Source organism: Pongo abelii, chromosome 20, assembly GCF_028885655.2.
Source record: "Pongo abelii isolate AG06213 chromosome 20, NHGRI_mPonAbe1-v2.0_pri, whole genome shotgun sequence".
NCBI classification, from domain to species: Eukaryota; Metazoa; Chordata; class Mammalia; order Primates; family Hominidae; genus Pongo; species Pongo abelii.
Genome location: NC_072005.2, coordinates 51,661,638 through 51,676,759, shown reverse-complemented (window position 1 = coordinate 51,676,759; position 15,122 = coordinate 51,661,638). Strand labels below are relative to the sequence as shown.

The 15,122-nt window shown below is 52.3% G+C and overlaps 1 protein-coding gene across 5 annotated transcripts in view; it reads left to right on the top strand.

Annotated features, from left to right (window-relative positions):
- Positions 1–15,122, top strand: part of EML2 (EMAP like 2) — a 38,106-nt gene that overhangs the window by 22,236 nt on the left and 748 nt on the right. For all 5 annotated transcript variants that reach the window (XM_024237392.2, XM_054540720.1, XM_024237393.2 and 2 more), the window contains 9 exons: positions 3,598–3,752; positions 3,904–4,029; positions 6,035–6,166; positions 7,522–7,589; positions 8,366–8,454; positions 8,661–8,758; positions 9,334–9,421; positions 10,536–10,631; positions 11,567–11,697. In XM_024237392.2, coding sequence (XP_024093160.1) covers positions 3,598–3,752; positions 3,904–4,029; positions 6,035–6,166; positions 7,522–7,589; positions 8,366–8,454; positions 8,661–8,758; positions 9,334–9,421; positions 10,536–10,631; positions 11,567–11,697 — 983 coding nt within the window. The remainder of the gene's footprint in view (positions 1–3,597; positions 3,753–3,903; positions 4,030–6,034; positions 6,167–7,521; positions 7,590–8,365; positions 8,455–8,660; positions 8,759–9,333; positions 9,422–10,535; positions 10,632–11,566; positions 11,698–15,122) is intronic.

Below are 15,122 nucleotides of genomic sequence, written 5' to 3'. Positions count from 1 at the left end.
TCCAGGACCCTGCCTGGTCTGGCCCTGCTGTCCCCTGCCTTGGCGTGCACGCCTTTGTATGTTACACTTAATCACACCACATCCCTATGAGTTCCCTCAATTATCCATGTTCTCGCCTACTCTCTGCTTTTTGCAACGGAAACTTGTTCCTTCCTCTTGGAATATTTTCCCGCCCTGTCTTGTCCCAGCTGACTCCTACCCCACCTTCAGATCCTTGCTCAGCCATCTCCTCCTCCAGGATGTCCTCCCTGACTCACCTGGCTGAGTGGAGCCCTCTATGGGATCTTAGTCTCCTGGGTGTGCGCCTGAGTCTTCTGGGCCTGAACACCTGGGGTTGGCGCTGACTTGTAGTGAGCCCTGCAAGGATAGGGTGTGAGGTTGCCTTGGTCACCACTGTGTCCCCATATGAGCCTGGGCCCAGAGCAAATAGTGGTTAAAGAATTATTGATTGTGGCCGGGCACGGTGGCTCACGCCTGTAATCCCAGCACTTTGGGAGGCTGAGGCGGGCGGATCACGAGGTCAGGAGATCGAGACCATCCTGGCTAAAACGGTGAAACCCCGTCTCTACTACAAATACAAAACATTAGGTGGGCGTGGTGGCGGGCGCCTGTAGTCCCAGCTACTCTGGAGGCTGAGGCAGGAGAATGGCGTGAACCTGGGAGGCGGAGCTTGCAGTGAGCGGAGATCGCGCCACTGCACTCCAGCCTGGGTGACAGAGTGTGACTCCGTCTCAAGAAAAAAAAAAAAAAAAGAATTATTGATTGAATGGGTTAATGGATGAAAGAATGGATAGGTAGATGGCCAGATGGGTAGATAGAGGGGTGAATGGTGAATGGGTAAATAGATTGGAAAATAGAAAATGGGTGGATGTTTGTTTTTTGGGGTTTTTTTTGTTGTTGTTTGTTTGCTTGTTTTGAGATGGAGTCTTACTCTGTTGCGCAGGCTGGAATGCAGTGGTGCAATCTCGGCTCACTGCAATCTCTGCCTCCTGGATTCAAGCGATTCTCCTGCCTCAACCTCCCAAGTAGCTGGAACTATAAGCGCATGCCACCAAACCCAACTAATTTTTGTGTTTTTAGTAGAGACGGGGTTTCACCATGTTGCTCAGGCTGGTCTTGAACTCTGATCTCAAGTGATCCACCCACCTCGGCCTCCCAAAGTGCTGCGATTACAGGCGTGAGCCACCGCGCCTTGCCAAAAATGAGTGGATGGAAGCATGGATTAACTGGTGGGTGGTAGTTGAATGAAAGGGAGGATGGGCTGTTTGAGGTGGCTAGCACCTGTAATCCTAGCACTTTGAGGGGCTGAGGCAGGAGGATTGGTTGAGCCCAGGAGTTTGAGACCAGCCAGGACAACATAATGAGACCTCATCTTTACTTTTAAAAGTTTTTAGGCTGGGTGTGGTGGCTCACGCCTGTAATCCCAGCACTTTGGGAAGCCAAGGCAGGCAGATCACATGAGGTCAGGAGTTTAAGACCAGCCTGGCCAACATAGCAAAACCCCATCTCTACTAAAAACACAAAATTTAGCCTGGCATGGTGGCGAGCACCTGTAGTCCCAGCTAGTCGGGAGGCTGAGGTGGGAGAATCGCTTGAACCCAGGAGATGGAGGTTGCAGTGACCAGAGATGGCACCACTGCACTCCAGCCTAGGGGACAGAGCGAGACTCTGTCTCAAAAAAAAAAAATTTTTTTTAATAAAGAATTTTTTTTTTAAGACAGGGTCTCACTGTAGTGCCCAGGCTGGAGTGCAGTGGTTGCCATCACAGCTCACTGCAACCTCTGCCTCCCAGTATCAAGTGATCCTCCTGCCTCCCAAGTACCTGGGACTACAGGTGCCCACCACCAGGCCCAGGTAATTTTTGTATTTGTTGTAGAGATGAGGTCTCGCTATGTTGCCCAGGCTGCTCTCGAACCCTCGAGCTCAAGTGATCTCGGCTCACTGCAAGCTCTGCCTCCTGGGTTCATGCCATTCTCCTGCCTCAGCCTCCCAAGTAGCTGGGACTGCAGGTGCCCACCACCACACCCGGCTAATTTTTTGTATTTTCAGTAGAGATGGGGTTTCACCGTGTTAGCCAGGATGGTCTCCATCTCCTGACCTCGTGATCCGCCCACCTCGGCCTCCCAAAGTGCTGCGATTACCAGCATCAGCCACCGCGCTCGGCCAGCCTGCACTCTCTTTTTTTTTTTTTTTTTTTTTTGAGATGGAGTCTCGCTCTGTCGCCCAGGCTGGAGTGCAGTGGTGCAATCTCGGCTCACTGCAAGTTCCGCCTTCCAGGTTCACCATTCTCTTGCCTCAGCCTCCCGAGTAGCTGGGACTACAGGTGCCCACCACCATGTCCGGCTAATTTTTTGTATTTTTTTAGTAGAGACGGGGTTTCATCGTGTTAGCCAGGATGGTCTCGATCTCCTGACCTCGTGATCTGCCCCCCTTGGCCTCCCAAAGTGCTGGGATTACAGGCATGAGCCACCGAACCCGGCTGCCTGCCCTCTCTTTTTAAAAAATTGTCTTTATTAGGTTGGGTGCCATGGCTCACGCCTGTAATCTTGGCACTGTGGGAGGCTGAAGCAGGCAGATCACTTGAGTCAAAGAGTTCGAGACCAGCCCAGCCAACATAGTGAAACCCTGTCTCTACTAAAAATACAAAAATTAGCCGGGTGTGGTGGCACATGCCTGTAATCCCAGCTACTCCAGAGGCTGAGACATGAGAATCGCTTAAACCCAGGAGGCAGAGGTTGCAGTGAGCCAAGATCATGCCACTGCACTCCAGCCTGGTCGACAGAGCAAGACTTTGTCTCAAAAACAAAACAAAGCAAAACAAAACAAGAGAGGGCAAATAAATGGATGAGAGGTGGGTTGATGGATGGATGGCAGGGTGGCCGACTGGATGGATCAGTAGAGATATGGGTGGATGAATGGGTAGGGTCATGGATGGATAGATTGTCTGGTGGATGGATGGGTGATGAATGGATGAGTCGATAGTGTTCATCTAACAGACCAGTAGATAAGTGAGTGGATGGATGGATGAGTGGGTGTATGGGTCAAAGGGTAGATGGGTGGATGGGTAGATGTTAGTTCAGATGGTTTAATGAATGGATGATAAGGTATATTGTATTTGAGTGGGTAGGTGGCAGGTGCTTGGGTGGTTGGGTGGGTGGAAGAGCAAATAGAAAGGTAGAAAGGTGGGGCCAGGCATGGTGGCTCATGCCTGTAATCCCAGCACTTAGGGAGGCCAAGGCGGGTGGATCACTTGAGGTCAGGAGTTCGAGGCCAGCCTGGCCAACATGGTGAAATCCGTCTCTACTAGAAACACAAAAAGTTAGCTGGGTGTGGTGGTGGGCGCTTGTAATCCCAGCTACTTGGGAGGCTGAGGCAGGAGAGTCACTTGAACCCAAGAGGCAGATGTTGAAGTGGGCCGAGATAGCACCAGTGCACTCCAGCCTGGGCGACAGAGAGACTCCGTCTCAAAAAAAAAAAAAAAAAAGGTGGAAAAGTGGGTGAGAATGGATGGACATAGGCTTGAGAGTTCAAGATGCTTTCAGGGGTCAGCATAGGGGTGGCTTCTCCCTGTTGACCCTGCCCCTGGCCACCCTGCAGGTGGGAACCGTATCACACAGGCGGTGGTGGGCGCCCACGACGGCGGCGTGTTTGGGCTCTGCGCCCTGCGGGACGGGACGCTGGTGTCTGGAGGGGGCCGTGATCGGCGGGTGGTCCTCTGGGGTTCTGACTACAGCAAGCTGCAGGAAGTGGAGGTGAGGAGGGGCAGTGGGCTCAGATGGGGGTGGAGAGGCCCCCCCCATCTCACCAGGGCTCCCAACACCAGACCCTCCTCCCCACAGTATGTCACCCCACACCCACCCCTGTGTGCATCCTACTCATCTTCCCTCTTATCTGTCCACCCAGGTCCCTGAGGACTTTGGCCCCGTGCGCACCGTGGCAGAGGGCCACGGAGACACACTGTACGTGGGGACCACCCGCAATTCCATCCTGCAGGGCTCCGTGCACACAGGCTTCTCGCTGCTGGTCCAGGTGCGCCTCTCTCCTCTGCACCCCTCCCCTCTTCCCAGCTCCTTCCCTGGCCTTCCCTGTAGGCCTCCCCCTCCCCACTCCCAGTTCTCCTCACCTCTCTGCTCTGTCCCTTCTCTGACCTGGCCCTGACCCAGGACCCCTTCCCAGGATCCAGCAACCAAGAGTTTAACTCCAAGCACAGCAGAGGGGCCCCAGGCCCCTGCTCCAACTGTGCTGCCTCCTGCCACTCTGATTGGGGGTGGCATCCTTCAGGTTGGTGAGTGTCCCTACAGGTTGTCCCACAGCTGCAGACACCCTGGCCACACACCTCTCAGACTCCAGCTCCACGGATTGGGGAAGGTCCTGCTGGAGTCTGCTTGCATTTCTTCTCGAAGCTCAAATGCCTGCTCTTCCCTTCCTGGCCTCCTCCCTCCCTTCCTTACCCCTGACCCAGTTAAAGAACTCACCTACCGGGCAGCACTATGTTTATACATTTTTTTTTAATTTTTGAGACAGAGTCTCGCTCTGTTGCCCAGGCTGCAGCGCAATGGCTCAATCTCAGCTCATTGCAAACTCCGCCTCCCGGGTTCAAGTGATTCTCCTGCCTCAGCCTCCTGAGTAGCTGGAATTATAGGCATGTACCACTATGCCCAGCTAATTTTTGTATTTTTAGTAGAAATGGGTTTTCACCATTTTGGTCAGGCTGGTCTCGAACTCTTGACCTCAAGTGATCCACCCACCTCAGCCTCCCAAAGTGCGGGGATTACAGGCATGAACCACTGCACCCAGCCCATACTATTATATTGGCCATTATAATTATTAATTGTAATATTAATGTTACTTTGGGAGGCCGAGGCAGGCAGATCACTTGACACCAGGAGTTGAGACCAGCCTGGGCAACATGGTGAAACACCATCTGTACTAAAAATACAAAACATTAGCTGGGCATGCTGGCGTGTACCTGTAATCCCAGTTACTCAAAAGGCCGAGGCAGGAGAATTGCTTGAACCTGGGAGGCAGAGGTTGCAGTGAGCTGAGATCCTACCACTGCACTCCAGTCTGGGTGACAGAGTGAGATTCCGTCTCAAAAAAAATTTTGTTATAAATATTAATAGTTAGACATTTCCATTTTGTGACCACATTCTCTGAATTATCCTCATGTTTAGCATTTTATTTATTTATTATATCACCCAGCCTGGAATGTAGTGGGGCCATTTCGGCTCACTGCAACCTCCGTCTCCTGGACTCAAGGGATCCTCCTGCCTCAGCCTCCCGAGTAGCTGGGGCTACAGGTGTGCACCACCACAACTGGCAAATTTTTGTATTTTTTGTAGAGATGGGGTTTTGCCATGTTGCCCGGGCTGGTCTCGAACTCCTGAGCTCAATCTTCCTGCCTCAGCCTCCCAAAGTGCCGGGATTACCGGCGTGAGCCACCACACCCGGCCAGCATTTTCCATCCGTGATTTGAGTGAGCACAAGAATGCTATGAGGCACACATACCAATTGGCCCCATTTTACAGGCGATCAAACTGAGGTCCCAAGGAGATGTCACCTGCCTAGATGACTGCGCTCGGTCAGTAATAGAAAGCCGAAGGTCAGAGCCATCAAGTTTAGTGCCCTCCATGAGGTCCCTCAGACTTCTGGGCTCTGTCGGGCTGCAGGCAGACTCCGGGAGGGCCTTCCCAGATCCTTGGAGCTGGAGACCTGGGAGGTGTGTGGCCAGGGTGCAGCCTGCCTGACCCCTGAGATCAAGCTCTGAGCCACCATGCCCTCCTGCCTCCCATTGTGCAAAGAAGAAAGCAGAGGTCCCTGGAGAAGGGGCAGGATTTGCCTTGAGTCACACACCAGGGCATGGGTTCAGATGCCCAATCGAGGCCCCCTTCAGACATACTGGGAAAGGTCTTCCCTGGGTCCCGCTGGGGCAGGGTGAGTTGCTGGGGCTCATCTGGCACTTGTCTGGCATTAGTGTTGAGTGGGAAAAAGCCAGGGCTGCTGTCTCCATCCTGCTGTCCTCCCTTTCCACCAGGGCCACGTGGAAGAGCTGTGGGGCCTGGCCACACACCCCAGTCGGGCCCAGTTTGTGACCTGCGGGCAGGATAAGCTGGTGCATCTGTGGAGCTCAGATTCCCACCAGCCCCTGTGGAGCAGGATCATCGAGGTAAGGGGCCCAGGGACTGGAAAAGCACCATTCTAACAGAACTACCTTTCTCCATGTGTCAGGGCTCAGCACATTAGACTGAAACCAAACAAGGTCTTTTTTTTTTTTCTTTGAGGTGGAGTCTCGCTCTGTCACCCAGGCTGGAGGGCAATGGCACGATCTCGGTTCACTGCAACCTCCACCTCCCAGGTTCAAGTGATTCTTCTGCCTCAGCCTCCCAAGTAGCTCGGATTACAGGTGCACACCACCACGCCCAGCTAATTTATATATCTTTAATAGAGACAGGGTTTCACCATGTTGGTCAGGCTGGTCTCGAACTCCTGACCTCGTGATCTGCCCACCTCAGCCTCCCAAAGTGCTGGGATTACAGATGCCAGCCACCGAGCCTGGCCCAAACAAGGTCTTTTTAAGCAGGGTGTGGGTTTCGTCTAGGGAACTGGGTGCTTAGAAGCTCTCTCAGAAGGGTTGGAGAAGTAGGTTCTTGACTGGAAGGGAGCCCAGGACGACACCGAACCATCCTGTCAGGGGTGCCACCGTGAGGAGTGGGGAGTCAGGAGCCGCTGAGTTCAAGGAAGGTGTGACCGTTGCAACAGTCAAGTGTAGAGCTACACTGTCCCATAGGGTAACCACTGGCCACACATGGCTATTCACAATTAATTAAAATGTAAAAAGAATAAAAATTTCAGCTGGGTGTGGTGGCTGACACCTGTAATCCCAGCACTTTGGGAGGCTGAGGCAGGTAGATTGTGTGAATCCAGGAGTTTGAGACCAGCCTGGGCAACATGGCAAAACCACATCTTTACAAAAAATGAAAAAAAAAAAAAAATTAGCCATGCGTGGTGGTGGGTGCCTGTAATGTCAGCTACTTGGGAGGCTGAGACAGGAGAATCGCTTGAACCCGGGAGGCGGAGGTTGTAGTGAGCTGAGACCGTGCCACTGCACTCCAGCCTGGGCGACACAGCGAAACTCCATCTCAAAAAAATAAATAAAAATTAAAAAAAATAAAAATAAAGAGTCTTAAAATTCTGGATGCCCTTTGTCCCAGCATTCCCACATCTAGGAAATTATCTAAAGAAGTCGTCTTGGATGAATAAAGCTGTGGGAATTTAGAAGAGGAGTAAGGAGGGATCCCGGGACAGGAGTGACAGGAGGAATGTTTTCTGTTCAGGCTAACATGTTACAGAAATGTAAAGAGGAATGGCTGACATGGTGTCTGGGGTGGGGGTGTCCCAAAGGGCAGCAGAGGGAGGGGAGAGCCCTCATGCAAAGATTAGACTTGGCCCTGAGGCAGGAGAATGTCCAGATGGACATGGGACCCCAGCTCTGAGCCCTGCCTCTTCTCTCTCCCTTCTCAGGACCCTGCCCGCTCAGCTGGTTTCCACCCCAGTGGCTCTGTCCTGGCTGTGGGTACAGTGACTGGCAGGTAAAGCTGAGGAGAGCATTTCGGGAGGGCTTCTCTGCTCCCTGGGGAACTGGTCCTTCTTCCCTCTTTCCTACTTTCCCAAATCCCACTATTTACCGAGCCCTGATCCCTCAATATTCCTCTGGCTCACTGCAGCCTCTGCCTCCCAGGTTCAAGCGATTCTCCTGCCTCAGCCTCCCGAGTAGCTGGAATTATAGGCACCCACCACTATGCCTGGCTAATTTTTTTTTATTTTTAGTAGAGACGGGGTTTCACCATGTTGGCCAGGCTGGTCTCGAACTCCTGACCTCAAGTGATTCGCCTGCCTCAGCCTCCCAAAGTGCTAGGATTACAGGCGTGAGCCACTGCCACTGCACCTGGCCTTGTTTTGTTTTTTTGGGGGGACAGAGTCTTGCTCTATCGCCCAGGCTGGAGTCCGGTGGCGCGATCTCAGCTCACTGCAACCTCTGCCTCCCGGGTTCAAGCAATTCTCATGCCTCAGCCTCCCAAGTAGCTGGGATTACAGGCACGTGCCACCACGCCTGGCTAATTTTTGTATTTTTAGTAGAGAAGGGGTTTTGTTTGCTATGTTGGCCAGGCTGATTTCGAACTGTTGACCTCAATTGATCCACCCGCCTCGGCCTTCCAACGTGCTGGGATTATAGGCCTGAGCCACCGTCCCCAGCCCAGGTCACTTCTGGGGTCCCTCTGATCCCTCCCTTAGACCCCACAGATTGCGGCCCCTCTCTGTCAGATCAGCTCACTCCTCCTCCCCCCACCACGCCCTCTCCTTCAAGATGGCTGCTGCTGGACACGGAGACCCATGACCTCGTGGCTATCCACACAGACGGCAATGAACAGATCTCAGTGGTCAGCTTCTCCCCAGGTAAGCGGCAGGCCTGGGACACCCAAGCGGCAGGGCCAGGGGACAGAAGCTCAGAGCTCTTGGCAGGGGGAGGGGTGGAGCCTGCGAAGCGAGGCCTAGGAGGGATGCAGTGGGGATGGAGCTGGGGACTGTCGAGGGGGCTGAGTCTGGGCGAGGAGGGGGTGGAGCCTGGGTGCCTCCTCATAGCCCCCCTCCCCCTCCCCCAGACGGGGCGTACCTGGCCGTGGGCTCCCACGACAACTTGGTGTACGTGTACACGGTGGACCAGGGCGGCCGCAAGGTCAGCCGCCTGGGCAAGTGCTCGGTGAGTGGGCAGTGGCCCCCAGCCCGCGCCGCCACCCCGCCCAGGGGGTGCAGAATTAACCAATTTTCTACCTCAAGGGAGCGCAGCTTCAACACTCAACTGATTCTGCCCTGATCAGAGCAAGGAGTTTTGGCCCGGTCCACACATTCACCACCTCGTGTGTTCTAAGCCCGCCCCTTTGTGTAGCCCCGCCCCCACGTGCTAAGCCCACCCTCTGTGTAGCCCCGCCCCTCACGTTCCGAGACCGCCCCTCACGTTCCGACACCGCCCCTCTGTGTAGCCCCGCCCCTCAACATTCAAAGCCAGCTCCTCCGTGTCTAGCCCTGCCCACCTGTTCTAAACTCCCATTGTGTTCGAAGTGCTTTTTGTCTAGCCCTGCCCATCACAGTCTGGCCCCGCCCACAGTATTCTGGCCCTGCCCCCATACTCCAAAGGCCTGTGTATCCTTCCTTTAGTCCCCTTGTGTTCTCGCCCTACCTCTGTATTTGACCTTCCATTTTCCTGATTTAATCCTGTCCCCCTCTCCTTGGTTCCGCCCTCTGCAGCTCTAACACCATCCCTTCCCTCCCCCGCAGGGCCATTCCAGTTTTATCACCCACCTGGATTGGGCCCAGGACAGCAGCTGCTTTGTCACCAACTCCGGGGACTATGAGATTCTGTACTGTGAGTTCTCCGGGACCCAGAGACATTACTTCCTCCGCCTCATTTGCAGACTTCCCTGAGTTCTGGGAGAGGAGGGAGGGGCTTCAAGCCTCGCTCCCTTGGTATTCAAGGCTGTTTCTGATTTGGAATTCAGGGACCGCTGGCTTCTTATTTTCTCCCTGGTGTACCCCACTTTTAGTCAACTCCTCCCCTTTCTGGTCGGATGGGTAGGATGCAGGTTTCTTTTTTTACATTTTTTAATTTTTAATTTTTATTTTTATTATTATTATTTATTTTTATTTATTTTTTTATTTTTTTGAGACGGAGTCTTGCTCTGTCCCCCAGGCTGGAGTGCAGTGGCGCGATCTCGGCTCACTGCAAGCTCCGCCTCCCGGGTTCAAGTGATTCTCCTGCCTCAGCCTCCTGAGTAGCTGGGATTACAGGAGCACACCACTATGCCCGGCTAATATTTGTATTTGTATATATTTTTTTTTTTGAGATGGGAGTTTCCCACTTGTCTCCCAGGCTGGAGTGCAATGGCACGATGTCGGCTCACTGCAGCCTCTGCCTCCGGGTTCAAGCGATTCTCTTGCCTCAGGCTCCTGAGTAGTTGGGATTCCAGGTGTCCACCACCACGCCCAGCTAATTTTTAAAATATTTTTTGTAGAGACAGGGTTTTGCCATGTTGGCCAGGTTGGTCTTAAACTCCTGACCTCAGGTGATCCGCCTGCTTCAGCTTCCCAAAATGCTGGGATTACAGGCATGAGCCACCACGCCTGGTCTAATTTTTGTATTTTTAGTAGAGATGGGATTTCACCATGTTGGCCAGGCTGGTCTCGAACTCCTGACCTCAGGTGATCCAGCCGGATGCTGTGGCTCATGCTGCCTCCTGGGATTACAGACGTGAGCCACCACGCCCAGCCAGATGCGGGTTTCAAAGCAGATGCTCCCGCTTACGCTGTGGGCTGTGAAGACCCAGCATGTGATGCCTTCTCAGCCAGTCCTGACAGGTAGAATGAGTCCTGGGACCTTAGCCTCCTCTGTCTTGGACCTCAGCTCCGATTGTCTAAGAAAGGGATGGGTTTACTGGGTAGTTCTTCCAACTCTGAATGTGTCCTCCCATTTTCTGCCCCAGGGGACCCGGCTACCTGTAAGCAGATCACCAGTGCGGATGCTGTGAGGAACATGGAATGGGCCACAGCTACTTGTGTCCTGGGGTTTGGGGTGTTTGGTGAGTTCTGGAATGAGAGGGGTCTCACTGAGGACAGGAGTTCTGAGAGACATCCCCACTGGTGGTTTCCAGAGTCTTACTGCTTACCTCCAGTGTGGGAAGCTCACTGCTTTACTGCATGTGGGCTGTATTTGTGTAAGAGGAAAGGGTAGGGTGAGATGACTCATTAGAGCTGTAATAAATGAAACCAAATGGGCGTGGTAACTGGCCAGGAGAGATCCACACTGCCGGTGCCCTAGCCACCCATTCATTCAGGCACGAATGAAGCAAACGCATACTCCCTGAGCAGTTCTGTGCCCGCCGTGGGCTTGGCAGTGACCATGACTGAGGGCCCTGCTTTCCTGGGGCTCTCAGTCCAGTGGGGGAGGCAGACTTGTCCCCAGACAGTGATGACCCAGAGTGAGCAGGTCTGGGACAGGGAAACCCAGGGCGGGGCATCTGGCCTACTCTTGGAGGGAATCAGGGAGGGCTTCCTGGAGGAAGAGACATCTGAGCTAGGACCTGGAGGATGAGGAGTTACTTTCCAGGGCAGTGAAGAAGGAAAGCAGTCTCTTGGCAAAGGGAATAGTACATACAAAAGCCCAGGTGTGACACAGAACTTGGCATTTGGAGAAATGCAGGGAGGCAGGGTGGCCAAATCATTACAGAGTTTAACAGGAGCACTGATGAGGGGTGAGGCTGGAGCAGTGCATGGGGCCCGCTGAGCCTTAGAACCACAGGCTTTCTTCTAAGATCACCAGGGAGCCATGGAAGGGTTTTGAGCAGAGCAGGGGCAGGCTCGGATTCACATTTTAAGAAGGTCATTCTGACTCATATCCTCAGATAGATACAGGCTAGGTCGGAACAAATTAAGGTGGCTGGAGTGGCAATCTGCTCCTCTTGGCGGTCCCTGGCTCCAGCTGACATCTTACCACCTCTCTCCATCTTGCCCACAGGGATCTGGTCTGAGGGGGCGGACGGCACTGATATCAACGCTGTGGCCCGCTCCCATGATGGGAAGTTGCTGGCTTCAGCTGATGACTTTGGCAAAGTTCACCTGTTTAGCTACCCCTGCTGTCAGCCTCGAGTGAGTCCCTTGAGGAGATGGGGGTGGACAGGGGTAGCAAGCAGGGGTGGGGACAAGATTCAGGCAGCTCTGGTCCAACCCCACCCCTTCTCTGAGCCTCAGTTTCCCCATCTGTACAAGGAGGACAGTAGTCTTGATCCCAAGGGCCTTTCTTAACCCAAAGGTGGATGAATTTCAGTGTGTCATGGTGAAGACCTGGTTCTCTGAAGTTCTGAGTAACTGCAATTCTGAGCTCTTTGGTTCTTTTATCCTTGTTAACTCAGTAAATATTTATTGAGCACCTACTATGTACCTGGGCACAGGATATACAACCAGATCTTACGAGTTTTTAAGGGAGACCAAGGCCAGGTCCAGTGGCTCACACCTGTAATCGCAACACTTTGCAAAGCTGAGGCAGGAGGATTGCTTGAGGCCAGGAGTTCAAGACCAGCCTGGGCAACAAAGTGAGATCCCCATCTCTACAAAAAACACACAAAATTAGCTGGGCATGGTAGTGCATGCCTGTAGTCCCAACTACAAGGAAGTCTGAGGTGGGAGGATTGCTTGAGCCCAGGAGGTTGAGGCTGCAGTGAGCCATGATTGCACCACTGTACTCCAGCCTGGGCGACAGAGCAAGACTTTGTCTCAAAACAAAGACAAAAACAAAAAAAAGCTGGACGTTAATTTTACCATTCTCTGGTTCTAACAGAAGAGGGATTATTTCAGCATTTTCCTAGGAAATTTTCATGCATAAAAGCAGAAAGACTAGCACAGTGACCCATCCTGTACCTGTTACCCATGTTCAACTATTACCAGATTTGGTATATTTATTTCATTTGTTTCTTCTTTCTCCTTTCTCGTCTTTTTTTATTTTTTATTTTTGAGACAGGGTCTCACTCTGTTGCCCAGGCTGGAGTGCAGTGGCATGGCACAATCTCGGCTCACTGCAGCCTTGACCTCCTGGACTCAAGCGGTCCGCCCACCTCAACCTTCTGAGTAGCTGGGACTACAGGCGTGCACCACCATACCTGGCCAATTTTTGTATTTTTGATAGAGATAGGGTCTCTGTTGCCCAGGCTGGTCTTGATCTCCTGGACTTGAGCAATCCTCCCCACCTTAGTTTCCCAAAGTGCTGGGATTACAAGGCGTGAGCCACAGCACCTGTCCTGGTCTGTAGTTTTAAGAAACTGCATGTGTGGCCGGGTGCGGTGGCTCATGCCTGTAATCCCAGCATTTTGGGAGGCCAAGGTGATGGATCACGTGAGGTCAGGAGTTTGAGACCAGCCTGAACAACATGGTGAAACCCTGTCTCTACTAAAAATACAAAAGTTAGCCAGGTGTAGTGGCAGGTGCCTGTAATCCCAGCTACGCAGGAGGCTGAGGCAGGAGAATCACTTGAACCCGAGAAGTGGAGGTTGCAGTGAGCCAAGATCATGCTACTGCACTCCACTGAGCGACACTGCACTGAGCGACAGAGTGAGACTTTGTCTCAAAAAAAAAAAAAAAAAAACAAAAATAGAAAAATTAGCCAAGCCTGGTGGTGCACACCTGTAATCCCAGCTACTGGGGAAGGTGAGGTGAGAGAATTGCCTGAACCCGGGAGGCAGAGGCTGTAGTGAGCCAAGATCGTGCCACTTTACTCCAGCCTGAGCGACAGCAAGGCTCCGTCATAAAACAAAAACAAAAACAAACAAACAAAAAAAAACCACACACACGAAAACGCATAGGTTATCTTTCAGCCCTCTAAATTGAGCATTCATGCCTAAAAAAATAAGGATAATTCTGGCCAGGCCCGGTGGCTCATGCCTGTAATCCCAGCACTTTGGGAGGCCGAGGCAGGCGGATCACCTGAGGTCAACAGTTCGAGACTAGCCTGGCCAACATGGTGAAACCCCGTCTTTACTAAAAATGCAAAAAAATTAGTCATGGGTTGTGGTGGGCACCTGTGATCCCAGCTACTCAGGAGGCTGAGGCAGGAGGATCACTTGAACTTGGGAGGTGGAGGTTGCAGTGAGTTGAGATTGCACCACTGCACTCCAGCCTGGGCAAAAGAGCGAGACTCTGTCTCAAAATAAGAAGAAGAAGAAGAAGAAGAAGAAGAAGAAAAAGAAGAATTGTTACATATCCACAAGCCTCTGACCACTCCTACTCACTAACATTAATTTCTTCTTCTTCTTTTTTTTTTTTTTTTTTTTTTCGAGACAGAGTTTCGCTCTTGTTGCCCAGGCTGGAGTGCAATGGTGCGATCTTGGCTCACTGCAACCTCCGCCTCCTGGGTTCAAGCGATTCTCCTGCCTCAGCCTCCTGAGTAGCTGGGATTACAGGCATGCACCACCATGCCCGGCTAATTTTGTATTTTTTAAATAGAGACAGGGTTTCTCCATATTGGTCAGGCTGGTCTTGAATCCCCAACCTTGGGCAATCTGCCTGCCTTGGCCTCCCAAAGTGCTGGGATTATAGGTGTGAGCCACCGCGCCCAGCAACATTAATTTCTTACATGCCTCATCCCTAGGAAGGCAAAAACAAAACATTAATTCCTAAATATGATCTCATAGTCAGTACATATTCATATTTCCCTGATGTGCCCCAGACTGGCCTTCTACGGTTGGTTTGTTTGAACCAGGGTCCAAACTACATTTGCTTATGTCTCAAATCTCAGCATGTAGAATAGCCTTCCCCACGTGCATGCTATTTCTTCTATTTATGCCATTAACTTGCTGAATAAACCAATTCAGTTGCCATGCTGGGTTTTTTGTTTGTTTGTTTTTGTTTTTTTGACAGAGTCTCCCTCTGTCACCCGGGCTGGAGTGCAGTGGCACGATCTCGGCTCACTGCAACCTCCGCTGCCTGGGTTCAAGTGATTCTCATACCTCAGCCTCCCAAGTAGCTGGGATTACAGGCGTGTGCCACCACGCCTGGCTAATTTTTTTGTATTTTTAGTAGAGACAGGGTTTCACCATGTTGGCCAGGCTGGTCTTGAACTCCTGACCTCAAGTGATCTCCCCACCTTGGCCTCCCAAAGTGCTGGGATTATAAGCGTTAGCCACCACCCCAGGCCTAATTTTGTATTTTTAGTAGAGACAGGGTTTCACCACGTTGGCCAGGCTGGTCTTGAATTCCTGACCTCTAGTGATCCACCCCCACCTCGGCCTCCCAAAGTGCTGGGATTACAGGCGTGAGCCACCATGCCCAGCTGTTCTGTTGGTTCTTGTTTGTTTGAGACAGAGTCTCACTCTGTCGCCAGGCTGGAGTACAGTGGCACAATCTTGGTTCAAGTGATTCTCCTGCCTCAGCCTCCGAAGTAGCTCGGATTACAGGTGTGCACCACCACGCCCAGCTAATTTTTATATTTTTAGTAGAGAACGGGGTTTCGCCATGTTGGCCAGGATGGTCTTGATCTCCTGACCTTGTGATCCGCCTGCCTCAGCCTCCCAAAGTGCTGGGAT